The sequence below is a fragment of the Suillus clintonianus genome (assembly GCF_016758775.1).
Source record: "Suillus clintonianus strain FC179 chromosome Unknown DEU56scaffold_16, whole genome shotgun sequence".
Taxonomy (NCBI): Eukaryota; Fungi; Basidiomycota; class Agaricomycetes; order Boletales; family Suillaceae; genus Suillus; species Suillus clintonianus.
Window position 1 is genome coordinate 64,641 of NW_024539240.1, and position 25,682 is coordinate 90,322.

General features: G+C 49.1%; 9 protein-coding genes across 9 annotated transcripts; 4 read left to right on the forward strand and 5 right to left on the reverse strand.

Moving 5' to 3' along the window:
• Positions 1 to 881: 881 nt before the first annotated feature.
• On the reverse strand, positions 882 to 6,244 carry DEU56DRAFT_167384 (uncharacterized protein). Its single transcript, XM_041344865.1, has 8 exons — positions 5,852 to 6,244; positions 5,725 to 5,793; positions 5,487 to 5,672; positions 4,528 to 5,435; positions 2,854 to 4,479; positions 2,200 to 2,796; positions 1,909 to 2,125; positions 882 to 1,854 (listed from the first exon to the last, which is right to left on the reverse strand). Exons 1-8 carry the CDS (start codon positions 6,158 to 6,160, stop codon positions 1,171 to 1,173), a joined length of 4,596 nt encoding a protein of 1,531 aa, XP_041211302.1. The 5' UTR covers positions 6,161 to 6,244; the 3' UTR covers positions 882 to 1,170.
• A 368-nt stretch (positions 6,245 to 6,612) lies between these two features.
• On the forward strand, positions 6,613 to 6,927 carry DEU56DRAFT_703338 (uncharacterized protein; the record flags this gene model as incomplete). Its single annotated transcript, XM_041347348.1, has 1 exon — positions 6,613 to 6,927. A coding segment is annotated over one exon (315 nt), but the record flags the coding sequence as incomplete, so codon positions are not given.
• A 707-nt stretch (positions 6,928 to 7,634) lies between these two features.
• Positions 7,635 to 9,255, forward strand: DEU56DRAFT_909904 (uncharacterized protein; the record flags this gene model as incomplete). The annotated part of the gene is made up of 3 exons (XM_041357131.1): positions 7,635 to 7,833; positions 7,990 to 8,434; positions 8,493 to 9,255. 3 exons carry the CDS (start codon positions 7,635 to 7,637, stop codon positions 9,253 to 9,255), a joined length of 1,407 nt encoding a protein of 468 aa, XP_041211304.1.
• Positions 9,256 to 9,823: 568 nt separating this feature from the next.
• DEU56DRAFT_899695 (uncharacterized protein) lies at positions 9,824 to 11,416 on the forward strand. The gene is made up of 5 exons (XM_041356489.1): positions 9,824 to 10,127; positions 10,183 to 10,357; positions 10,410 to 10,595; positions 10,647 to 11,011; positions 11,064 to 11,416. Exons 1-5 carry the CDS (start codon positions 10,109 to 10,111, stop codon positions 11,189 to 11,191), a joined length of 873 nt encoding a protein of 290 aa, XP_041211305.1. The 5' UTR covers positions 9,824 to 10,108; the 3' UTR covers positions 11,192 to 11,416.
• A 2,371-nt stretch (positions 11,417 to 13,787) lies between these two features.
• DEU56DRAFT_731599 (uncharacterized protein) lies at positions 13,788 to 15,353 on the reverse strand (the record flags this gene model as incomplete). The annotated part of the gene is made up of 8 exons (XM_041348223.1): positions 13,788 to 13,902; positions 13,952 to 14,106; positions 14,230 to 14,358; positions 14,410 to 14,548; positions 14,600 to 14,790; positions 14,841 to 14,944; positions 14,990 to 15,147; positions 15,199 to 15,353. The coding sequence occupies 8 exons, from the start codon at positions 15,351 to 15,353 to the stop codon at positions 13,788 to 13,790; spliced, it is 1,146 nt and encodes a 381-aa protein (XP_041211306.1).
• Positions 15,354 to 15,567: 214 nt separating this feature from the next.
• Positions 15,568 to 17,719, reverse strand: DEU56DRAFT_931988 (uncharacterized protein; the record flags this gene model as incomplete). Its single annotated transcript, XM_041358724.1, has 8 exons — positions 17,458 to 17,719; positions 17,116 to 17,398; positions 16,375 to 16,678; positions 16,123 to 16,327; positions 15,994 to 16,068; positions 15,918 to 15,943; positions 15,663 to 15,864; positions 15,568 to 15,600 (listed from the first exon to the last, which is right to left on the reverse strand). Exons 1-8 carry the CDS (start codon positions 17,692 to 17,694, stop codon positions 15,568 to 15,570), a joined length of 1,365 nt encoding a protein of 454 aa, XP_041211307.1. The 5' UTR covers positions 17,695 to 17,719.
• Positions 17,720 to 17,893: 174 nt separating this feature from the next.
• Positions 17,894 to 19,561, reverse strand: DEU56DRAFT_909908 (uncharacterized protein; the record flags this gene model as incomplete). The annotated part of the gene is made up of 3 exons (XM_041357132.1): positions 17,894 to 18,450; positions 18,496 to 18,715; positions 18,761 to 19,561. The coding sequence occupies 3 exons, from the start codon at positions 19,559 to 19,561 to the stop codon at positions 17,894 to 17,896; spliced, it is 1,578 nt and encodes a 525-aa protein (XP_041211308.1).
• Positions 19,562 to 20,360: 799 nt separating this feature from the next.
• On the reverse strand, positions 20,361 to 21,288 carry DEU56DRAFT_753730 (uncharacterized protein; the record flags this gene model as incomplete). Its single annotated transcript, XM_041349735.1, has 3 exons — positions 20,361 to 20,636; positions 20,689 to 20,739; positions 20,791 to 21,288. The coding sequence occupies 3 exons, from the start codon at positions 21,286 to 21,288 to the stop codon at positions 20,361 to 20,363; spliced, it is 825 nt and encodes a 274-aa protein (XP_041211309.1).
• Positions 21,289 to 21,479: 191 nt separating this feature from the next.
• On the forward strand, positions 21,480 to 22,818 carry DEU56DRAFT_753731 (uncharacterized protein; the record flags this gene model as incomplete). Its single annotated transcript, XM_041349736.1, has 6 exons — positions 21,480 to 21,486; positions 21,536 to 21,547; positions 21,633 to 21,741; positions 21,877 to 22,051; positions 22,078 to 22,368; positions 22,426 to 22,818. The coding sequence occupies 6 exons, from the start codon at positions 21,480 to 21,482 to the stop codon at positions 22,816 to 22,818; spliced, it is 987 nt and encodes a 328-aa protein (XP_041211310.1).
• Positions 22,819 to 25,682: the final 2,864 nt, after the last annotated feature.

The window sequence follows — 25,682 nt, forward strand, 5'->3', positions numbered from 1 at the left end:
CGATGACACTCGCATCGTGTCTGGTTCACGGGATCACACTGTCCGGCTGTGGGATGCAGCGACAGGGCAGCCATTGGGCGAGCCCTTGCGAGGGCACACTAATTTTGTTTACTCAGTCTCGTTCTCCCCCGATGGCACTCGCATCGTGTCTGGTTCACGAGATGACACTGTCCGGCTGTGGGATGCAGCGACGGGGCAGCCATTGGGCGAGCCCTTGCGAGGGCACACTAGTTCGGTTTACTCAGTCTCGTTCTCCCCCGATGGCACTCGCATCGTGTCTGGTTCTTCGGATCACACTGTCCGGCTGTGGGATGCAGCGACGGGGCAGCCATTGGGCGAGCCCTTGCGAGGGCACACTAATTCGGTTTCCTCAGTCTCGTTCTCCCCCGATGGCACTCGCATCATGTCTGGTTCTTGGGATCACACTGTCCGGCTGTGGGATGCAGTGGCAGGGCAGCCATTCCAGGTGTACACTGAGACCGATTCCTCCGCATTCTCTTTGGATTCTATCATGCCAACTAATACTTGGGACAATCCCGTCATTTGCTTTGCATCCAGCTCGGAACATGCACTGCGAGACCTTGCCGAGCTACTCAAAAACCCCTCTGACCATCATTCTGAATCATATTCCAATTCAAACTCTGTCTCTCTGAGAGATGATGGGTGGATGGCAGGACCCCATCGTCGGCTGCTTTTCTGGGTCCCGCCCGCTTCTCGACGACGCCCACCCATAGCACATACTCCTGGGACTGTACTGGTGATAGGCGGTGAACCAGAGATTGATTTGAGTCGCATGGCCCATGGACAATGCTGGTCGAATTGCCGAGACGCGTGAGTTCTGAGCCTTTACTGTCCGTCGCAGTTGCTAAATCATGCTTCTAGCCCTCCTCAATGATGATTATATTGTAGCAATATGGAGTGTACAGTTTGGTTCGATGTCAATTCTATACCTGGCATCGAGCTTGGTTATTCCAGTTATATGACCCGCCGAAAACCAGACTATGTGTGACTCCATTGAATGCTACTACTGACTCGTCAAAGCGCACACTGAGGACTATGAAACAAGCAATTCTATGGGAGGCTCGTGATGTTTCGTAAACAGGTAGACGTATTTCGCGGATGCTCGCTCACAAGCCGCTGCCTCCATTGCTATGCACCGAAAAAAACACATCATATACTGAGTGGTGGAGGATCGTCCGGCCCAAGAGCAGCCAGCTCCTCATCATAAAACTGTACCAATGCAGCTTCATCAGAGCAGAACTCCTGCAACTTCATCCGAATCTCTTCCGCCGCAGCTTCAGGTTTCTGCTCCTTACTCTTCATCGCACTGCCCATGCGACCTGGACCCAACAGACGATTGGTCAGGAACAGGAGTCCCTGCGAACCACCTATGACCTGCACGAACGCGACCCCAGACCGATGCACAAATTGCGAATGTTTGAATGGTGCTCGGCGATAAGAGTAGGAGACGTCCACATCCTTTGGGTATAGGTTTGTAGCTTCCACATCGAGGACGAAGTCAAAGCGTTTGAGAATTGCATATTCGAAGTAATGCGTCGTGTGCGTTCCTTCAGGTACCCGTTTCTCAAGACCTGGAACAATGGGTGGTGGAATTGCCAAGCGCAAAGGGAAGCAAGACTGAAACGCGTTGCGTTCTCGGATGTCGCCAATTTCCATGACATAGGCCTCGACCAATTTGAGGCCGTACCTCTCAATCGCCCGACTCCATTGCCGGAGCGAGTCTTCGATGCAACGCGCGGTAGATCCAATCCATTGCAGCTCAAAGTGAAAGACTGTCCCGGGATTTTGAATGATGTCGTAGTGAAGAACTACGGATTCAGCCTGATCACTCCTCTGTGTATAAAATGTTGTGAGATCAGGGAATTTGCGGATCACTCCTTTGCATACCTTGGTAGGGTCAATGTCGATGACCATGGTTTGGCTAAGGATCAGGCACTTCCTGTTCCGTCTAGGACCACCGGGTCTACTGAGACTGGACGGGTAATGTCCCCCTGGTCTAGTGATGCTGACCTCATCCCCATTCATGTAACGCGATGTCTTGATCCATCCTCCTCTCGGGGTGCTGACTGTTGCGTATTCACCATTTAGCTGATAAAAATAGTGCCTGTTGCAGAATGATAAATGACAAATGAGTTCAATGTCATATTGTAATAAGCATGAAACATTGAAATAACTGACCCGTCAAGTAAGCCATGGCGTCCTCGGCAATGAGAAAACAGCCCTTGTTCGAGGAGCCTTGCCCCGCATTCGGCACCTTGTTCCCTTGATGATATATCCCGAAACTCGCGGACAAGCCATGAAATGAAGTCAAACCCGGTGAAAGAATCAGGATACTTCGCCCCGTGCCACTGATGAAACTTGATCGGCACGCCATCCTCCTCACGCATGAGTTTCGCAATTAACGACAGAGGGGTATCTGTAATTTCCCTGGTGCTCTGCATTTTCTTCTTCAGCGGTCCTGCGGCATGTATTTCGTCAAGCTGTGCCATCAGTGACTCATCCATGACAGAGTGGGCAGGGCCGAGCGTCGTAGGAAGGAAGCGCACGGGTGCGACGGGCGAACCACGCTCATCCGGAGCCTGCCATCGCAATTTTGTGAATATTTCGGCAAGCTTATCGATTCCCATAAGTCGGATTTCTTCGTCATTGAGCTTGTCTCCAGAAGGGCCTACGTTACCCTCAGGGACGGCGGATGGAATCACCACGAATCGAGTCCGCCAGTATCGCAAGGATTCGTTAAAATGGTGCTCATAGCCAGCAACCAACATGTCCAATCTAGGAGAAGAAATTAGGACTTTGATATCGCCCACAAGCCACTAAAAACAAATTCACCTATTCCAGCCGAAATTTTCCAACCCATGTGAGACGAACTTCGTCTTCAACTCCGTATAACCCACTCCGAGCTTGGGCCAGATAAGACATTCGTACTCGAAGGGCTGTGTCGGCGGCATCCTTCTCACATACCGCCTCACCTGGATCGCCTCCCCAGTATAAGATATCCGATGAATCTCATTGCTCATGCTCAAGTAAACAGGCAGATTGGTAGTCTTGAGCACCTCCGCTGCCCCAGCCGGCTTTGGCGAAGCGTCATCCTCGCCCATAAAAGATTTCGTCCTCCTCATGGCCGTCTGGTCCTCAGCGTCGCTGGTTTTACGCGGTCGCAAAACAAACTGGAATCCTTGTGCAAGGCGAACGGCGACCATTCCACGCATCACAGTGAGTGCCCATGCCCGTCGCACCTCCTCGGTGTTCCCTTGAACAGAAGGCGGCTTCACGAGGAAGGAACGCATCTCGGTTGGATCGACAACAAAATCATACGAGAATACATCATATGACGATTCCAGCTCTGAATTGCTGGGGAAGTGGTCCATCGTGAGCGGAAGGCACGAGGGGGTGACCATAGACTTCCACTTCACCTCATGCTTGTACATGGGCGTAGGAAATACATGCTGCCAGCGTCTGGCGAGTGAAGACTGCGCGTACGAGACTGTAGGTTGTGGTCGCGACGGATTGGTGCGATAAGTCGGGACCGGGGACGATGACGAGAAGGGCAGGTTTAGTGAGTTTAGCGTCGTGCTGCGCCTCTTTCCAAAGGTGTTTTCATCACGAGGAGGGGTATTCATCGGAGAATGCCGGTTCAAGGAGCTTCGATGTGGAAGAATGCTTTCTTCCTCATACGTCCTGCTCAGAGCCGATCGACCAGATGCGCCGTGCAATATGGCCATTGGCTGAGGTGAGCGGGAAAGCGAGGCAGAAGGTGTAGCGGAGAAATTTGACGCAATGGGGACGCGCATGCTTGGAGTGGGGGGAGGTGTAGGACCTGTGACTGATGAAGTAGGAGTCGAAGGTGTCTGAGATTCATTCGAACTTCTTTGGAAGGGATTGTAAAACCAAGAAGAAGCGATTTTGGCAAGACGCGAAGAGCTCGTGTTGCGCGATTGCGGGTCGCTTCCGGAATTGGTTGTCACAGATGTGTTGGTTCTCACTGAACGCATGGAGGACTGCGAAGGAGATGTGCTGAGTCCGGTCACTGAGGGCAGCAGCCCATCTTCATTGCCTTCAGGAGGCAGATCCATGATAATTTTTCTGGGGCTTTCTTCAATCGGTGCTATGCGCATGGACGCGATGGAACTGCGTTGTGATGCCAGCCCACGTCTCTCATTCATGATTGATGAACGATAGGATGAAGCCATGATAGTCGCACCCGCAGAGGAGCCATATGAAGTGCGCGTGCTGACGACGGGCCGCGACTCTTTCTTCAAGAAGAAAACATCCATGTCAGCTTGGTCAGCATCTGCTTGTGTGGGAGCACGATCATCTTCCGTGAAGCTGTCTCGTGGCGGCGTGGCGTTCGGGTCATGTATCTCTCGGAGGTATGGGACCTCTATGCCAGAAAGGACGTCGTGCTCAAGCAGCCCGAGCATTTGTATCTCGTGCATTTTTGCCCTGGCAACGAACCTGAGAATACTGTCAGTCAAGGTAAGGAAATAAGCGCGAACAACAAACCTATCCTCGCGAAAAGGTAGATCCATCTGCTTATCCCAGAAAGAAACGCCGATCCAGAATGGTTCCCACCAGAAGGTAGTCTTCTCCAATCTCCTGGACTCATCTGGGTCTTCGTCACCTCCCCAGAGCGGATCTAGAGCTCGACCGCCGTTCTTCCCGTCCTTGTCCAAGCGTGGCTCGTATCCCTTGAAAGCGAATATAGGAGTCTGGTGTAAAGGGCGTTTTGCTAATGATACAAGATCCAGGCCGAAGCCCTGGTCAAGCATACGGGTTGTAGTTAATCGGAGCAATTGCTTAGACACTTTGTAATACCCTGTACCGGGGGTGATGAGGATGGTTGATGCTCCAGTATTTGACAGTGAGCGATCGATGTAGTGCGTTTCGTTTGGATTAAGACCCAGGTTAAGAGCCTCCAAAATAGGACCATCGTGCGCATCTGATAGCTGACCAATGAGCCTGGCTTGCTCTGGTGCTGTAGATTCGACAGTGGCTTGGTGGTAGTGATGGGCGAGCAAAATATCCCTTTGAAAAGTCCAGAAAGATACTTTGAGTCCCACAAGTGTGGGTTTCCAGTCGTGGATGACCTCCAAGTCAGTAATAACTTTGTAGAAATCCTTGTACGATCGACCCTCTTCGTCCACTCTTAGAGGCCCTGCAGCATAATTTAACTCGGAGATATCGTAGTACACCCTCGAGATGAGCACGATAGTGACTGTGTGATTCGTGCCAGCCTCGCGCCATTTGGCGAATAGGGCAGGAAGAAACGAGTGTACGATTTTCTCATTGAAGCGTTCCCCATCTCCGGCAAATTCCCATAATTCACGGCAAACTTGAATGAAGATTGTCACCTTCGCGGAGAGAGACCTGTATATGGCTTTCGTGGTGGCCGTAACGTATCCTGCAGATACCTGCGAATGTCCTTTTGAGCATAATAAGGAAACGGGAAGCTATACACCTACTTTTCGACCCTTCACATAGATGGATTGTATCTTGGCGGCGATTACGCTTATGAAGGATATTTCTTGGTCGACAAACACACACTGTCCTACAAGGTGTTCGGCTAGTCTCCACATTTCATTCCGACCAAGATATTGGTCTTGGAAAGTGAATTCGATATAGTCTGCGCAATACTGCTGTTTGTCCACCTGCCTCGATGATGAGCATGCATTTGGCCGAATCTGCCAAGGATACAATTACTTTCGTTACGGTCACCTCGCCATTGTTCTTTATCCCAAACGCGTCTGCGACATTCTTTGGAAGTGAGATCTATTACGACAAGGCCTGTCTGAGCATGTCTTCACGGTGACCGAGGCAGAACAGGCACCTGTAATGCGGGTTTCGGGCAGCCTTCGTCCTTTGGAACCATGAACAGATAGCCAGCAGTAGTATCCCCTGCATTGCAACCCGAGACTTGCAGCATGTCTCCCTCTGCTACACCGGGCAACCATGTTTGATTCAATATGGCGGTGCATGACTCCTTCTGATCGTGTACCCATGAATTGAGAACTTTGACATCTCCGAGTTTCAGAGGTGGCGCTGGCGGTCCAGGAAGATTACGAAGAATTGATTGAGCAGTATTGGACCTCCTCCGACCGAATTGTTGTGCATGACTGTCTGGTCGCACTGTGCTCATGACATTCGGTTATTTCTTCCGCGGTGCAGAATAGCAAAAACTCCAGAGAACTCGAGAAGGTGCATCCAAAAGCGGTTATGCGCTAAGCTCCGGTCAAAGTCGAAATCGGTTGCAAACGTCAAGCACGCGCGCGTAGTGCCTAGCTCTTGCGCACGGTTACCAAGAGCATGCAGTATAATAATAAACCATTTTTTCAACCTTTTGCTCTCATCCCCTTCCGAAGCTTAAGCTGAACTGGGCTACAGTGGGTTACAGTGTCTGCCTAGACGCCTTCTTTTTGGTTAAAAAAATTCTCGGAGACTCGTCACATTCTTTATTTAAACACCCTACGCTCTTTTTTTTCAGTCAAGGGACATACCGGTCATATGTCCATCACAACCCGCCGCAATGACGCCCATGAAGTGGCCACTCTTGCGACCGACTTCTCGTTCGAGCATACCCCATCCCCTGACTCATTAACCTTCCCCACTATCACGAACTCTAATTCATCCAACCCCTCTCGTTCTTCTACATGCTTTTCGCTGGGGCACATACCCACTGTCAAATTTGCACCGCTTCCATCACCAGAACATACTGGGAGGCGCTCGACTTTGCCGCTCGGGGTAGTGGCCCGTTCGCGGAGAAGGCGTCCCGCGAGGGAAGGCCGCCAGCAAGGACGGACTTTGTGGGATCCTGCTGCAGACCCACTGCTGGAGGATCCGCTTATCACTCTGGGGAAGTTCGTGAAAAGCGCAACCAAAAGTTTATGGCGGCGCGTGAGAGAGAGGAATGGGCTTGTGGGTGAGGTGGAGCCTATGCAACATGATGTTGTTCTCGATATCAGACCAAGGGATGGTCAGGAGCAGCCTGTGGAAACGATACCAGAGCCTCACAGGCAAACTGTGGTCTCAGAAGAGGGCACGCGCCCGGTGCTCAGTAACATTGATACCAACATGAAGTGGCGGTGGAGAAGGAGTACGGGCACTATGCCATCTAGTCCAGGCTTACATTAATTCCTTCAAGACATTTATGGACGGATTTGCTATTTTTGTTAATGCTTGATCATCCTTCATTGCAGATAATTCGTGCCAGGAGCTCTACTTATCTGCGTTCTCGTGTTGTTGTGCTGCTTTGCTTAATGGTAGTTTTTATCAGTAATACTGTTACTATTATTGTTGCACCCGAGCACTTCGTCGACGGCGCCTTGGTTTGCCCGTTGTGTCCACCCTACCCTCAACTCGACCGTAGATATGACGGTTACCGACGTTGCCGAGAATGAAAAATAGCGAAGCACTGCCTTGGACAAGCCTTGGAATTGCAGAAGTAACCTTGCTTCTCACCAACTTTCCACCTTTGTTTCTTTGTTTCTTTCTTCTCATTTTCCCTTTCCTTTCTGCGGGCTATTTGGACCCGGGTTTATTGTTTTTCTTCTACCCTTTTGCTGACCCTTGGCGTCAGACTTGCTTGATTCTTTTGCCCAACTTTACCAAGGGCCATGTCTTGCACTCCGTCTGCCACTGCAACGGAGTACACCACTATCACTACATTTACGACCTCCACGTCCCTCTCCCAGAGCGTAGTGAACAACCAGGCTACAGTCACGACCATCGTGCAGCAGACCTGTATCGCCACAGGCACCGTGAGTGGATCAGGTTGCTCAAGTGCAGCAGTCACGCAGGTGAACACCATTGGAGGTGCGTAGTTCATTCTCATCCTTGCTTCCTTTCTGCCGTTGGACTGCGGTGTTGTGTGACCGCTTTGACGGCAGCGATGCTTCTATCCAACCTATCGTGGTTATTTTGGGTCATTACATGCTTCTGAATGGGCGCTGATGGTTGCATTCTTTCCAGGCGGAAGTATCACCACACAAGTACCTGTAATCGTTACGGTCCCGGTCACCGTGACCCAGCCAACGAACACACTCTTTGCCACTTGCTCCAATGGTTCGACACAGTCGCAGCCGACATCGCTGTCCTCAACCAGTCAAACAACTTCCAGTTCACCAACGCCTAGCTCAGAGACAACGTCTGTGCTGGTAGTGACCACACCATCACCGTCTATCATCACTCAATCGTCTTCTACAACCCTTTCGAATGGTGATGTGGTTGCAACTGTGATAACCACGACGTCCACACTGCCACCATCTTCTGTTTACGTCCCCTCTGTGATATCAAACCCAACTGCCACAAGTTCGAATCAAAGTTCGTCAGGCACAAACGTAGCCCCCATAATCGGGGGTGTCGTTGGCGGTTTTGTTGGATTGATCGTGATCGTGAGCGCTTTGTGGTACCTCTGGTAAGTTATGTTACCCTTGTATCTTGTTTCCTGGATTTATGTTTGTCCCCCTCTTCAGCCGGAGACGCAGGTCATGGGATGATATATTTGAAAGAGAAGCTCTTGGTGATGAGGAATTCGATGCACCGATTGCTGTGCGCCGAGACCGTGACAGGAACAGGCTGGATCTCGGCGCTGAACCTAAACCATATCAGTATGGCCTTGTCGGGCGTGTAACGCCACCTCCAGGGTCCGGTTCTCCGCCAAGCACTCCTCGTCAATCACATCCTTCATTCAGCGCTTCTGTGGCAAGCACCCACAGTCGCAACACATCAATCACCCCTTTGCTTGGCACTAGTTCTGCGCCCGGGAACGCCTCAAAGTCTTCCACTTCGGGGTCTACGCAGGGAGTACAGACACTTGCACTAAGGCACCTCAGTGCGACGTCCCAATCGACATCCCAATCCTCGATGGGTCCTCGATCGCTGTCTGTGGTTTCTACTGGCAGTAGCTCGACGCCTTTGTTAGATGGGTCTGGATCTTCCTCACTTTCATCGAGCAACCGCGTCGATGAGCTTGGCTCGTTTGATCCGCTTAATCGCACAGGAAGTCCTGCCCCTGTGATCGACAGACGGGTTTTGCAAATCATCAACGACGTTCCTCAGTCGCCCCAACCCAGTGCTGCTCCAGCTCCTTCTTCATCTGCACCTGCCCAGTTGCCCGGTAAAAAAGCTGCCAGACGAAGGCGATCTAATAGTGTGGTCGTGCACACAGATGCCGGACTTGTTTCTCCCAACGTGGGTGGTACATCAAATGAACCCCCGCCCTACTCGAGAGAGTAGTTGATTCCACTTGCACAAAACAGTCCATCGAGCACTGACATATCATCTTTACTAACCCTACCGAATGGACTTACGATGATCGTACTATAACCACCCACGCTTTCACGTTCTTCATGCCCATACACAGTTGTTTCAACGTAGCCTATGGACAATACATACATCCTCTAATCGTCTCTGAAGATATCCTGTCTGTGGTTTCTGATTCTGCGTTCGGAGTGGATGGATACGAATTGTATGCTAGCGCTGTTTATTATCTTGGTATATATTCACTGATTCTGGCTACAAGTACCTCTGTCGTAGCTTGGTGAGCAGTGGACTCGGTTACATACATACTGTAAATTATGATTCGAGAAGTACGGTCAATTGGAGGTCATCGTGTATAATTATCATGTGTTGTACTACTACTACGTCCACTGGGCAACGCAAGGCTAACAACGATGAGCACCAAGCTGTGGACCAACAATAAGCCGGTTGGGCGCTGTGGTACTTTTCAAGTCCGCGATTCAGACATTTTAATTTTGTTTCCGTTTCCCGATTACGTGAGCGTCGGTTGAAGCATTGTCCATCTCTTTTTGGTCAATAAATGTGGTTGAGAGCCGTGTGCTTTCTCCGAAGAACAATAAGGTTGGGAGGTCAATGAACCGTCCACATCAGTCCAAGCTACATAAACCCGTTGTTCTCACTGGCCAAAATGCATTCCATCCCCTTCCTTATCCTTCATCGTCACTTTCTACCGGTGCTGGGCCACCTGATTATTTTTTCACTAGAGACTTTCTTGCAATCGCTATCCTTTCAAGTCAAACAATCTACGATCTTAAGTATCCTCTAGACCTCATCAATCCTTTCTATCATTATGGTTGGCGCTCGAGCATGTCAGTACACCTCGTGTTTATTTTATTTTGAGCGGTCTAGCTGACTTGACTTCAGATATTTTCTTTGGACTTAATGTTGTCCGCTTCCTGAGCATCGTGTCTCTCATACTGGTCTTCGCCAGCAGCATCTTCGTCATAGTCTTAGACGTCGAAGCCGTCAACGCGTTTGAAGCTGCCAAGCAAAGCGGCAACGTCACGGCGCAAGACCTTGCTGACTGTGAATACATTGAGTCAGTTCAAACGTCTCACACAAGTATGATCGTTTACTGACATCGCAAACAGGAACAGCACCGTACCCAACCAGATTGGGGGTGTTTTCTGGGCCGTTATCAATCGCCTGCTCATCATCTTCCAAGTTGTCATCCTTTTCCTTTCTGAAATCGGCTGGCCATCCACTTTCTTTGATCGCTTTTTCCCTGTGCTTGGTTCTGGCTTTGGACTCGGCGCTCTCGGTATCTTCCAAGGACTGTGAGTTTTCTTCTCTCGGGTGTCTCGTACACAGCGTTGATTTTTTTTTAGTATTGGAGCTGCAGTCCTCTCGCAGCATGTGGATGACTTCACCCTCGTCTCCGCTTTCTTCCTCTTCGTCCTCGGTTGCATAAACATGTTTCTCGGTCTCCTCTTCCGGGAATCCGCCAAGAGCAGACGTTCAATCACCTCGTGGCGTGAAGAAGCCAAAGGTGTCTTGCCAACTACCAATCTTCGTTCTGCTGCCAACCTCGATCTCAACCGCTCCGGCTCGTCTAGCTCTTCACAATCATTCGCCTCTTCCACGATGTACGAGGAGAAGACCAGCAGTCTTGCTGAGTTCGGTGCTGCGCGGAGTGGAAGCAGAGCTGGCTATGGCTTTGGTCGCCAGGGTGAGAAGGCTGCGGGTCTCAAAGGTTTGTGATTCTTGTTTCGTTTTTGGTGAAACTTGCTTACTGTGCTTCTCAGGCTTTTTGATCTCCAAGCCTCTCGAGTCCCTCCCGCGTTATGCAGCTCGACCCACTAGCGCTCCCTCCCGGTCCTCGCGTTCACCCTCACCTCAACCTCACTTTGCTTCCAGCGATTCGGCGCTTTGATGGAAGCGACGACAATCCCTCCACTGAGGACTGTCACGACGCCATTTGCATGGCATGATCGGACTTGTATAGTCTACTTATGTGCACCACTACGGATAACGTTAACCCCAGCGCTGGGACGCTTGTCTCATGTCGATGTATTGACACTGTATGGTTTTGCGGTACATTATTTTGCGTTGTATTTTCATGGCTTGTAGCTTTAATGGCATCTCATCTTTCAATTAATGCTTTGTTTGATTGAAAGCACTCTCGCTCGATGCTATGATCCCAGTTCCTAGAACGCTCCCTACTGGTGTTTTCTCTGTTCTGGCGCTTATTGAATAAATCGCACGGGTGTCTGGTTGAGCGCGCGCGGCACATGAACTGAATGGCGAAAACCCGATATGTAGGCTCTCGCTGCGAGCCCTAGGACAAGCGATAGTCAACGATGAATCATAATAATCTCTCAGAGGTCGATCTCCAGGTGCGTACGACCTAGCATTCAAGCACTTCACATTCAAATGACGCTATTTCGCAGAATTACTGCCAGCTACTCGTCGATCGCACTTTGATACCCCAGTCACAAGCAAGTCAGGCACTCGAAGAATTCAACTCAACATCCACACCAGACTATCCTCGCTGTCCGATTTGCGTGCACCGTCTCATCATATGCCATGGTTGTTCAAGTGTCACTTGCGATAACTACTTTTGTCAAGGTGCTCACCTCGTTCAATCTCTGTTTTCATGTCGATCGTGCTTTTCAACCCTTCTGTGGAAAGAGAAGTGCAACGAGCTCGAGTGTCGGTCTCACATCAGTGAACTGGTAAGGAAAGGAGAAGGCCATATATCACAATATATAGCCCATAATCATAATATTTAGCATAATTCTGTTATCGAGCATCACATTGTGATCTTTGCCCTTGTATAGCGCAAGAGTTTTCCTGATTTCGCGATAAAACTTTACGGTCAGGAACAGGTCTCATCATCGCTCAAATTCAAAGTCGAAGGGAAGGTGAAACAAAAGCTACTGGTTGATCTACATGAATCAAAATTGCCACATCAGTGGTAAGGATCACAATATCCAGGCTCAGACTTTTTGCCTGTGTCTTTCAGGGAACGAAGCTGCGCTAGCCTCAACAGGGGACTATATATGAGCGTCTGGTATTAAATCTTGATACACCTCCTTGAAAAGCTAATTTTCTGGCGCTTTCATATCAAATTTACATGTAAACGTGAAAGCCTGTACCCCCGACTATGAGAATATATTCACCCGAACGCACGACCACAAAAATTCCTTCGTGCATTGACTTTGAACGCTATCAAACGTGTCATTCCGATGTTCGTCAGCTATATATCAATTTGGAATGCGTGTGAATAAGCTTGACCTTTCCGTGGCAGCCGGGTATGTCCTGCAAGCGGGCGACAATTAGTTCGTATCACGGCTCGAGTCTCAAGGCGACCTTCTTTGGGTAGCTAATGGCCAGTAGTAGTATACCACTTGCGACTGCATCCAAAAAAATTAGACTTTGCGCGGACATTGTGTTAATGTAGTAATGTACCTTGACTTTGAGCTCGGCAGCGGGGACACATGTTCGTCAACTATACGTCAACTGGGAATCTGTGCGAAAAAGCCTTACCTATATACAACAGCCGGGATTTGTTCACCACGTGAGCAAGAGATCATTTATATCGTACTTCGAGTTTACACGCAACCTTCTGTGTTTATTCAATGACTGACAATTGTATTTTGCTTTGCGTACTGTGAGCATATTGTCTAACTGTCATTCAATTGCGTCGATCTCGCACGTCCATGCTTTCTGCGCTATGATCACTATGATCACGCTGTATTTCCTCACCGCAACACACCTTCCCGAGCGGGCAGATGGGCTTGAACTGGAGTTTGATTCATGTGATTAGCGCGACGGCCAGAAAATACAGAGTTGAGCACAGCCGCTCTGTATTTTTTCCATGAAACTCACAAACAACTCAGTGGGCGAAGTCAATTTATCTTTCAATCGTGTTGATCTCGCACGCCGATACTGTTTGTACTGTGATCACCGTGATCGCGTTGTATTTCCTCACTGTAACACACCTTCCTGAGCAGGAGGATGCACAACATGGAGTTTGATTCGTGCTATTAGTGCGACAGCTAGACAGTGTGGATATCATCATGGCCGCACTGTATTTTCTTGATGGAACTCGACGACAATCCAGTGTGCCGGATGCAGCTTGTTCAAACGGGCGGTTGGATGGCCGAAATATCACTCGATTGATGCTGTTAGCGCAAGGTCGGGACAATACAGACATCACCATCATCGCTCCGTGTTTCCTCGCCGGAACTTTCAAACAACCCAGCGGGTGGATGCACGAACTGTAACTTAATTGGTGCTATTAGCGTTCGATGCCTATATGATGCGGGAATTACCATGGTCGCGCTGTATCTCCTCGTTGGAACTTACTGACAACCCAGTGATCGGATGCACGCAATAGAAAATAATAGACAAATAATATTTAATTGTTTCATACATTTCGAACCGAGTAATTAGACGAGTCATTAAAAACAAAGCGATACCAACTACGATTGTGAGAGAAAGTTTAAGCGACATATTTCTTAGGGTCAATCGAAATCGGCATCATCACGTTGCGCCCTCTGCTGTGCGAGAGCGTTGACGGACATGTTGGACTTTGTCGCGTTGCTAATGTCATCACGGTGACTCCTTCCGAAAACTTTCCTACACAGCGGAATTCAGGTGAGGGTTGTTGAAAATGTATACGACCCACCTGGTCCACCACTCAAGGAGCTTGTTAATCCTGCGACGCGCTCCTCGGCCAGGGGGCTTTTCGAAAAAATCGACAATTGTTCGCCAGAACTGAATATAGTCGAAGTCGCCATCAACGGACCGCCAAGAAGTAACAGAGGAAAGTGCAAATCGCACCTGCCAGTGTACAGTCATCAGTCATCACTATCACTCTCAGGCTTTCCAAATGCTACTTACTTGACATGCTATGTACGCAATCGAGCGAGGCGTAACTTTGTTCATTTTAATAATGTGCGCCACGTGTTTCTTGACCTTGAGGCCGGAGGAAGACCTCCTAGCGCACCTGTTGTTCTCGATGATATCTATACCATCGCCGTCACCTTCGACGTCCTTTGCCGAGGAAGGCGACGTGAACACCGCTTTGTAACCCTGGAAAAGCTGGTGAGATCAACATCGAGCTAGGCGACTGGTCCAACAGACCTGAATAAGGAGTTTGCCCTTAAAAAGGCCCTCTTCCAAATCGTCGGGGTTGGCAGTGTACCCCTCATACAGGTATGCCGGGAAGGAAAGATCTGTCACGATGTGACCCTCTGCGCGATCTCGAATTGCTGCCTTCACCCTAGCAAACAGTGAGTATTGTTTTTCTCGGGATTCTGAGCATACTACTCACACTGGATTTTTCCAATCGAGCTCGGCTGGGCAGAGCAGCATGCCGCACACATCGTTGGTGAATCCACGGGAATGCTTATCATCGGAGTCGACAGGGGGATTTGGTTTAAATTCGCGATTTACCCAATCGGCAACGAGAGCCTTAAGTTTCGAAGTGTCGTCACCTCGAGCACTGTCGGCGCCCTGCCGAAGCTTATTAAATGGTTAGTACGGTCAAGACGATCGAAGTAGCGAAAACCAACTATTTTCAATAGGTGCACATAGTCGCCAATCTCCATCTCCGTACCCTTCTGACAGAACCACGGCAATGCGATAGTGAGTGCGTGGTACCCTATTTGCAGCCTATCTTGGCTATATAAACAAGCCGAGCAGTTAGCACTCACATACCGACTTGAACGGTGAAAACTTACTCGAGAGTAGTTTTCCTGGTCGCCGTCATCATCATGATCATATCGTCGATCGTTTTCAGCGACGAGGTCCTCGACATTATCGAATAGAGTAACAATGCGCCTGATGGCCCTTCCTTGAGACATGTAATAGTTGGATTGCCTGACAATCGGACTGTGAGCAAAGCCAACGTTCATTTGCGCGCCATCATACCTTTCTTTAACTGCACGCCCCGACTCGAGAGTCTCCAGCTGCTGCTCCAGCTGCGCAATTCTACGTCTTTGTCGGGCCTCCACAGCTGCTGCCGCAGTTTTGGACTGCTGGTTGCACTCCTGCTGGTCCTCGTTGCTGTCCTCGACGTGCGACATAGAGGAAGATGTGCCATCCTCAACGTGCGACATGGAGACGGAGAAGATATAAAATAGGTTAAATAGAAAAAAGAGTGTTGCTCAACGGTCGAGGGGAAAAGGGAAGGCGCGAGGGACAATGGATAATACTAATTAGTTGGCGTCTTATATGCTGGTGGGGACCAGCTACGGCGTTAGTAAGCTAAAAGCGTCTACCCTATCTTGGGTAGACCATTCAGCGGGATGACATCTCGCTTTGAACAGATGCCTAAATAGGAAACCATCAACGTTATAGAAAACGTTGCCTAAATAGAAAACCATTAACGTTACAGAAACTTTGAAGTTTACCGTCATAGTCAGACGCCACGTGTCCCGTACTGATTCATTGATCACTGCGCCCAAGGCAAAAAGCCAGTGTCCAGTAGTAGGGTAGTTGGGCTGACGAATGAATCGACGCAGTGCATGCGTCTTATTGCACGGTAAAGAGTCGCTCATCCGAGTCAATACGCTGGTGGACGTTGACGAGATCGCCCTAGAATAAAGTGTAAAGTTAGAAAACAAACACATGAAGAATGAGAAACACACCGAATTTTGAGGACAGGTTGGTTCGCCTGTAGGATCTGAGCAATCATACGAGTTAGTCATATGAGTAATGACGCACCGCTTGTACCGGCGTCAACGCTGGATCAACTTGAAGGACCTTTTGGGCGAGCGCAGGTCGAGTCAATGAGTTCTTCTACCGAGTGAGATCAACGACAGCTTGCATGCGCTTCAAACGACGCTCGATCACCTCATCGAAGTACTCTTCCTTGACGTCGGGGAACATGAGGAAGTGAACTAATCGTGCATCCAGGACCGCAGTACTGAAGAGACGAGTTGAAAGGATGAACAATGTATAGAATGGATTCGAACCAGCAGTCGAAAACTTCTTCCACGCGGATGAACCGCGACAGCACGGCTGACGAAAAACATTCCTCAGGGGCAGAGGCGCGGAACTGTATTGGGGGAGTCAGAGCGGGACTGGGCATCCCATTTCGCGAACTTTTCGTCAAGTGTCATACTCGCCCGCCATAGTAGTAAGTCTTCGACAATATTACCCCATGCACGCAGGGGATCAGTTATTGGTAGTTGGATGTGCAACCCATAACCGTGGTACGGCGGCTTAGAAGGGATGGCAGGTCCGTTGATGGAACTAGATTTGCTGAAATCTATGCAAGCCTCCAGCTGTTCGAGAATGCCGAGTGCGGTCGTGAGAACTTGCGACAGATGGAAAGTTGAAGTCTGCGACGCTAGACTTGATCGTAGCGTCACACGAGCGGCTTGTTGGAGAATGGGGAGCGATGGCGCTACATGAAAAGTGAATGAGCTTCAAAACCGGGGTGAAAACAATGCCCATACCACTGCAATTCCGTAAGACCAGCGACAAGCATCTACACAGAGTATCTCGCCACTGTCCGTTCGTGGCCCGCTGTATTGGCTGTGATCAGAATGTAATGTTTTCAAGGATCTTTAGCCAAGCAAGGGTGTCTTCAGTGCTTTGTGGCAGTTGTACTTGGATCTCGATCCAGGATAGAAGAGATGACTTCAAAACGAGGGAAGTCGTTGCCTGGGCATTACAAGTCAGGTTGGCAAGAACAGCTTGAATTAAGGGTAAACGAGAGTGCTGGCGTCACGGACCTCCAGTACTGCACGTCGTAACACATGATCACGAACAGAGCTTTGCACAAGACTGGCAAGAAGCTCCCATGTACTATGTCTTTAAGCACCTTCCAATCTTCCGTACTCATCATCCCGTCGGACAGGAACCTAACGATCCATCCACGCCCTTTCTTCCAGTCATCCGAACTCCCATAAAGTATGCCATATAGCATTGGCACATCAGTCACGTCGAGTTCTGGGTGCTGGAGAAGGAAACGTGCCGTGCGTGGGTAGATGAAATTGGAAGGATAAAAAATGACTGCAAACGAAGGCAGCCGTGAGGGAGGACCATCGGATGAGGGCTTGACAAGGTTCTTCAGGGAGTTAAAGATGTACAGTGCGTGCTGCTTTTCTTGCATCTCCGAAGGCTAACAAGGAGTGAGCATCCCGACGCCTTAAAATAACGAATGACGAGATAGCACCGTACCTCCACCGATTTCCACACCCTTGCCAACAAGCCGAGCGAGGCTTCGCAACGTCTGGACCCATTCAAGTGACGAAGCGCTGGAGGGTGATGGGCAAGCGTTTGGGCAACGAGCAAAGTCACGAATAACGGATCGTAAACCTGCTCATCCAGGCCAACTGTCTCGTCTTCCTGTTCGTCTGACATACGTCTCCATATCGGGAACACGTGGCAGGTTCTCAACATGCGTATGGGATCCATGTTTTGTGCTGCCTCAAGTTGGGTTTGAAACGGATATACCAGGAGAAGGTGACCACTTGGCGAGAATGGATGATATAGGCGCCAATTTTTCAGCCTCATATAAACGTAAGATGCTCGGCAGATTGCGATCTGCGACAGAGATGGTTCCGCCATATATGCGCACGAGAAGTGTATGTAGAAGTATAATAACGAATGAAAATTACTGCGGGCATATGTCTCTCAACGTATCAAAGACGAGTTTCTGGTACTCTTCCCACCGAGCCGATAACTCTACATCTGGGACGATCTGCTTCTGAATATGATTCATGAGTAAATCAAACGTCTCTTTGAATTGTGAGACGAGGAAATCCTTCGCCTTGAACCCCCCGTCTGAGCGTTCATCCAAGCAGCATCGAACAGCCGCGGCAGCTGTACAGAACAAGGTCTTGAGATCTGTGAGGTACTCTAAGTACCCAAGTTCTACGATGGTGTTCACAACAACATCTAAGACCACGTGGTGTTCAAAGGCCCACGACCTCCCAAATTCATCCTTCCCGAAAATAAATTCCGGGGGTAACGAACTAACGAGGCGGTCAACCATCTCCATCTGGTGCTTGGATTCAGAGGTACGCGACCAAACTGAGGGACGTAGTTCATATCCGCGTTGGACAAGTGGGCGTGCTAACTTCTTGCAGGTCGTCATGATTTTTGCGGACAGTGACGGGTTTGATTTATAGAATACCCCCAAGTTATCGTAGGCCCATTTCTTTCCAAAATCTTTTGGAAACGTCAGTGAGATTCTGGAAAGAGACTACTGCCTACCTTTATCATATTCAGATGCAGATTTGGTTAGCGCTGCAAGAGCTTCGTTTTTTCTGTCTTGCTCGAACAAGAAGGGATTGACGTTCAGCGCGGATCTAATGCGCGATTCTTGCGCGGTCTCAAATATCCTTTGATGGATTCGATTTTCTCCATCGTACAATGAGGGTCCAATGCGGGATGGCTGGGTTTTAGACCGTGAAGATCCAGCAACCGGAATATCCTGGGAATTGGTAAGTATTTGACGGTTAGGAAAAAAATCGGCTACCTTGGTTGTCGCCACACCCCTCAGTTTTAACTGCGCCGGACGGGAGTATGGGTGGAATTGAAACTCTAATGGCTTCGAGACACGACTCCGTGACCCTGGCTGACAGGTCGGAAGAGACAATGTATCATTGACAGGTTCCTGACGTCTGAGAGGAGACCATGGCTGTCCGGGATGTAGCCCATTGGGAGGTAACGACTCATTGAGAGCTGGTATATCCTCAAAGCCTGCAGGCACCATACACATGCCATCAGCGGAGAGGACATCCTGAGGCCCAGCGTGAGAGACTTCCTCGAAGCACGCAGCAAGCGATGGATGATAATATGACTGTGATGGTACGGGCTCTACGTGAGTGGATGGACCGCTGAACAGATGATCGTATTGACTGGTGTGCGGCTCGAAGAAGCCGTATGGATTCGGATGGAATGACGGGTCACCGGGAAATGATACAGGCGGTCCTTCACCAGACTGGTTCACGGATGAGTGATAATCATCACGACGTTCGCGCGTAGCGAAGGAGTTGGGGTCTGAAAACAGGGGGCGATCGGCAAAGGACGATGATGTTACTAGGTTGCCAGGATGAGCAGTGGCTAGATGGACACTGAGACTCTGGCCCGCGGCAGGCACTGGCGGCGGCGGCACGACGGAGGGTTCTAGAAAAATATTAGTACGAAGGCCGTTATAAATTGTCGCGGGCAGACGCTGGTCGTCCGAAGAGGGGTAGTACTGAGTCTGGCGCGTTTGTGCACCGATTTGAGAGCCATCCGGGTCATAATAACCAGCTTGAAAGCCTGGATGGTACATGATCGTGTTGGACGCACACTACTGAGTGGTGGAACATCCTTAAGAATTCCTCGAGTAATATTTATGGCAGCGCATCGTGAAATCCTTGGACTGAATCTGTGATAGGAAATCAGTGTGATAAAAGCTTCTAGTAATTGAAAATCGCACAGCCGAAACAATGAGGCATGGGCGCTAGATTAAACATCCCTAAATTGGCTTTCAGCACCAGCACGATTTAATAATGAATTGAATTGACCTTCGAATCGCCGCCTCGCAGGTAGTGGTTGGCCGGTGATGTTGCATAGAATTTGTGACGAGGCAGATCGCATCGCATCAAGGCGGAACATTCTGATTATTACATTCAATTGAATTGTAATAAGCCGCGTGTAGTACCTCGTCACTTGAGGTAACCCGGTACTAGTACTAATTCAATTAATCATCTAAACTTTGGCATCGTCACGGTGCTTTTGCGCGCGAAACACCAACTTACTGCGTCACGGACGTCATTGAAAACGTTCATAGCGGCCTTCAGGCATATATATTAAAATAGCCTGCCAAACACGTTTAACGATGGAAGGGAATATCCCTCTGGCACCGTTCAAATTCTATTTAATAACGCGAACGAGATTGGACTTGTTTATCATACTGGTGTGGGTTCGAACGTTCAATCCCAATGTGATGGTTCGTATTGAAGTTGTGAAAAGAAGGTTGCATATACAACGAGTAGACGAAGGAATGACTATCTTCGTTCGCCTATGATCTGACTTGGGGAAACCAAGTACTAGTAGGTAAATTTGAGTTTGGTCGTAACTTACACAGGCTACCGTGAATTTTCCTCCACCACTGGCGTGACTGTGCCTTTGCTCTGCCTATATCCGAGTCGTTCTTCAACGTACTTGTTGATATCAAGGACAGACTGCCAATCAGTGCCTGTCTTCTCCCGGCAGATGCGCTTGATAGCCGGGGTAGAACTCAGAGATATGTTCTCCTTGTCAGCGTCATGTTTAGCGTCGACGTCATCGTCTATCTTCCTCTTGCATGTCTGACGAGTAGTAGACGCTTGGGCTTCACAGGCTACGAGGCCGACTTTAATTTTCTAACTTCAAGATCAGTACAACGAAATCAAGCATGCGAATGTAGGCACCCACAGTTCTCATTGCGGTAGGCCTGTGATTTTTTGATATCTTGTCTAAACACAACTAAGACACGCGTGAGCATGTTGCAAGCAAAGCATCAGAGTGAGCACTTACTCTTTGATAACTCGGAAGCTGCACAAGTGCAGCTAGCTCCACATCAGAGTCTGACTCGTTGGGTGCAATACCGGGAGAGATCTCCGAATCCCCCCGGGCCAGGTTGGTAGGAACTGTGACAGCACTTGACTCGGATGCGCACGGTGAATTATGCCACGAGCCGTCAGTACTAGTACTAGCAGGATAAAGCACTAGTACTGTGGAGGATTGACTCGGAGCATCCGAGTCAGTATCTGAGGGACCTCCGGTGGGAGATGACCGTGACCGTCGACTCGGAGGGATTGAAAATTCCCCCGAGGGCAAATCATCATCATGGAGCATGCATATGGTATCTGCCGGTGAGTGGGTTGTGAAAGGGTCTGTAAGAGATGTCAAATGTGGTTCCCAATACACTGATACGTCGTCACCATTTTCAGATGCATCGGACGCTCGATCAAATTGGATATGCGCGATCATGTCCTTGACCCAAGAGGGCTGATTATCGGCATAGTCAGACATAGTGGTTGCGAAGCTGGTTTTGATCCAAACGTTAAGACTGGTCCTTACTAGTACCGGTGAGCCTTTATAGTTTTTTTGTGACTGCTAGTACCAACAACCCAACTAGTACGACTCGGAGGCCTGGCAGGGCAGAGTGCACGTCATACCATATAGAGTAAGTAACAGGTCGCGGAAGCAATATTAGAGTTCCCATGTTTGGTATGTGCTGGGTTTTAAATGGTTCTAAGTTTACTTCTCTCCAATCCAGTTTCCAGTCTCGGTATGTGCTGGGTTTCAATGTTTCAACAAAGGTTCCTCCCGGAGGTATATTTCACCAGTTTTGATATTGTACTAGGTTTCCACAGGGTTCTTTGATCATGTTGCTCTCTCTAAGGTTCCTTCTTCTGGCAGCATCGTCACACAGGAATATTCATTCCTGGCTGAGCCACGCGCGTCAACAATTGTTTTTCCGAGGTACAAGCTATGATTGGCTCAAGGGAGACTCGCGTTCGAATGTTAGTTTAAACTCCGATGGCCTATTTAGTGATCACGAAACGTCCCGTGAAAACGAACTTGATTCTTTGAACCCTTCAAACAATAATGTCACAGCTACACTTTGCTCCTATGTCCCTCGATGATGAGATTCAAGCTGAAAAAGTTCAATGCTCTACCCGGGCCCTCCTGCCATCCACACCTCCTTGGCGACCTCACTATTCCGCCTTTGAACATGATAGTCCTACCACTTCCAGTCGCCGTTCACGCTCTCCTCCAAGCTCTCCCTCAGGTAATGATGATTCATGATGTGTCAAGTCTATGATATACTCAAATATAAAAATGACAGTGGGCAGTGCTACCTCAGATGCAGATGATGATGCGTTCCCATTGACACCTAATTCTAAGCAATCCAACGGCGAATGCCGTATCGCTGACACCTCTGCTGAGGCTGAATCTCCAACTGCAAGTCATTCTCCTGAGAACCAATACAACAACGCTTTCCCTACCCATAGCCGGGCCAGCTCGTCTGAAAGCAGACATATTTTGGATAAATTAATGGACAACATTACCAATAAGGGTACTACATCGGAAAGTATCGATCAGGAGGTGGGCCCTAATCTTATACATACATTATAGCTCTCATGATGTGTGCCACCTTTCTAGGTCAAGGAAACGTACTTGAAGCACATGGGACGGCTTAATGCGATCTCTTTACACCTCAATGTTCGCGTCTTGGAAGCGATTCGTGAACGCGAACGCATGCTCTACTTTGCCTCATGCTGGGACGTCGCACTATTCGAAAGACGGAAAGATGTGGCTGCCTTTGAGAGTGAAACATCGAAAGCCAACTTCTGTGTTGTCGAGCAGGATTTGCGATCGGTATTGGACATCCTTGCCAAATACCTGTCATCACCTTGTGACGCAGCTACAGATGGCCGACATCTTGCTGTTACCCACGAGAGCAAGAGGAGATGTATCCGGCGGGCTGACAGTGCACTTGCCCTGGCGAAGCATCATGGTAGTCTTATGGAGGAGAAATGCTTTGCGGATAACTAGTACGTTCTGCTTCAAGTATCATGGTTTTTCCCGTGTCACTTACATATTTCCAAAGATTGCCATGATTGTATGTTGAAAGTTTCGTCCAGGTGGGATAAATTGGATGCTTGTACAGTGTACACATTACATTCCGATCTGCCCTAGCGGCCGTACTGGTATTTCTTGATATGTATACGTATTCGTTACTAGACAATCGTACAACACTGGACTGTCAAATTTGAGATGGTTATCAAACTTCCGCCTTTTAAACTTGAGTCAGTCGCTATTTAATAAGTTACCCGGAGCAAGAGGTACTCATAAGGACCTCTGGGGACCCCCCCCCCCCCCTCATGTTCGGCATTTCCCGAGCGGGTGACCCGGAGTCAACTTTGTCTGAAAGTTTGAAACCACCATCGTGTTGAAAGTGTCATGCACTTTTTTGCAACGCTTTGGGCGGGTCTTATTGTTGTGTTTCTTATGATGGTGTCTTGTGATGCTCCGGGTTGCCACTGGGAGAGGACAACAGACAATCGAGGACTGAATAGGCATCGCTCAAGCTGTCAGTTATATAAGAGGGCCAGCAGTCTTGCAAATCGGAGGAGACACGATCGCGCGAGGGAGGCGGTTGTTTCAAACTTTGTTCCAAACCCTTCCGCAAGCACATCGGTGAGTAATTCTTGCTTCGGAATCGAACTTTCAGCTACTGAACTTGACGTTGTTGACATATCTCAGAGAATTTCAGCCATCCGACATGTGAGGGACCGTCCGAGGCTGGTACCATTTGCCCCTTGCAGGCCAATTTCTGTGGCTCTTGGGTTATCTAGTGCCGAGTCCGAGTCCAGTCTCACAGACTTGCGGCACCCCTTCGACTCCGAGCAGCAACAAATCAGTCAGAATCATGATGTTGAGATGAGAAACATTTCTGGAGTGACGATTGACTCGGAGTTGGACCATCGTGATTCAGGTTCGTGTCTCCTCTGTCTTCTAACTTTGTGTTTATAAACACTCGCACCTTCCAGGGGAAACCGTACTCCCAATGGAACGAATTCCGGGACGTCTCGATAATAGCGAACCTTCACGCGACGATCTTAATCATTCCAATAGGGCTGACATCCCATCAGCCCAAACGGCTTCACTAGTGCCTGCTCAATCCAGAATTCGACGTGTTCTTCTAACATTAAGAGACACCCTGCAGACTACCCTCAACTCATTTGGACTCTGTCGGCTCTACCCTCGTCGTCCTTCCTTTGAGCCGGATCATTTCATTTCATCCTCGCTACTTGCAAGAACGGCGCCGACAACTCCAGGGGCTGACTCAGATTCTCCAAAGGTCTTTGCCCCGCCTTACCCATTTCCCAACATGACTATCTATCGCCTTCTTTCCTGGATGAATTCCGGTAGCACTATGGTGTCCGAAAGCAAAGTTTCGCATCTGGTTAGAGATGTTATGTTAGCGGAGGATTTCGACCCAAAACACCTTGAGAACTTCTCGGTGAGGCGAAGCCTGCGAGAACTAGACATGGATGAGAGCGGAAAAAGAGTTGTTTTTCCAGATGATTGGGTTCAGACCGACGTTACCATCGGTATTCCGACGAAGTCAAGGGAGGATGGCCCCCAGCGTTATACAATTTCTGGATTCCATTTCCGTCCTCTCGTTGAAGTCATACGCGCGGCATTTTCAGATGCACAAGCACAGGCATTCCATCTCTTTCCTTTCCAACGGTTATGGAAGGATCCTTTGGACGGCCATCAAGAACGTGTTTATGACGAGCTTTACACTTCTGATGCCTGGCTGGAAGCTCAAGACAGTATTCAGAGGCTGCCAAAGGAACCCGGCTGTTCACTGGAACGTGTCATCGCGAGTCTGATGTTTTTTTCCGATGCTACACACCTAGCAAACTTTGGGACTGCTAAAGCCTGGCCCCTCTACCTGTATTTCGGGAATTTAACCAAATATGCACGATCATCGCCGCAGTCGGGAGCATGCCACCTGGTAGGGTTTTTGCCGTCGGTGAGTCTTCCTGAATATAGTATGCCTGTCTGCTGTTGACAACATCAGCTTCCCGACCGTGTTAAAGATATTTTGAGTAAATTGTCTCGCATCTCGAAAACGGGAATGGCGTCCCTTCATGCTCATTGCCGCCGGGAGTTATTTCATTCTTGCTGGGAAATATTGTTAGACGAAGACTTTGTTGCTGCATATCGGCACGGTATCGTTCTGAGATGTCCTGACGGTGTGATGCGAAGGGTCTTTCCCCGAATCTTCACATATTCCACCGATTATCCTGAAAAGTGCGTTGCTCAGCGGGCCATCTCAAGAAATATGTTGAACCTCTCATCAATTCACAGGGTTTTAATCGCAACTATCAAGGATATGGGCTTGTGTCCGTGCCCTCGGTGTCTGACACCCAAGAGCTTGTTCAGTTTTCTTGGTCTCGCGAGGGACATGAAAAGACTGTATAACGAACCTTCGGGTGTATGTTATGACGAATGTTATTCAGGCCCGTGATTTTATCTACACATCGGGAAATACTGTAGACGGCGCCAAAATCAACAATACTCTTGGAGAGGGCTCATGGGTACCCACCCTGGCAAGAAAACTGTCTCTTATCATTTTATGCTCAGCTCACATGTCTACTCGCAGAATCGATTTTTCCAGAAGCTTGCACCGCTCGGCCTCGACCCATTCCGCATGCTTGTCGTCGATTTCATGCACGAATGCGAGCTGGGCACCTGGAAGGGACTGTTCACGCACCTTATAAGGCTGCTCTATGCCCTTCCTCAGGGTAGTGAGATTGTCGCGATCCTCGACAGCAGGTATGTATAGCTCGTACGGGATACTGTTGCACACTAACAGGTCATCAACATTCGACTTTTTTTGTAGG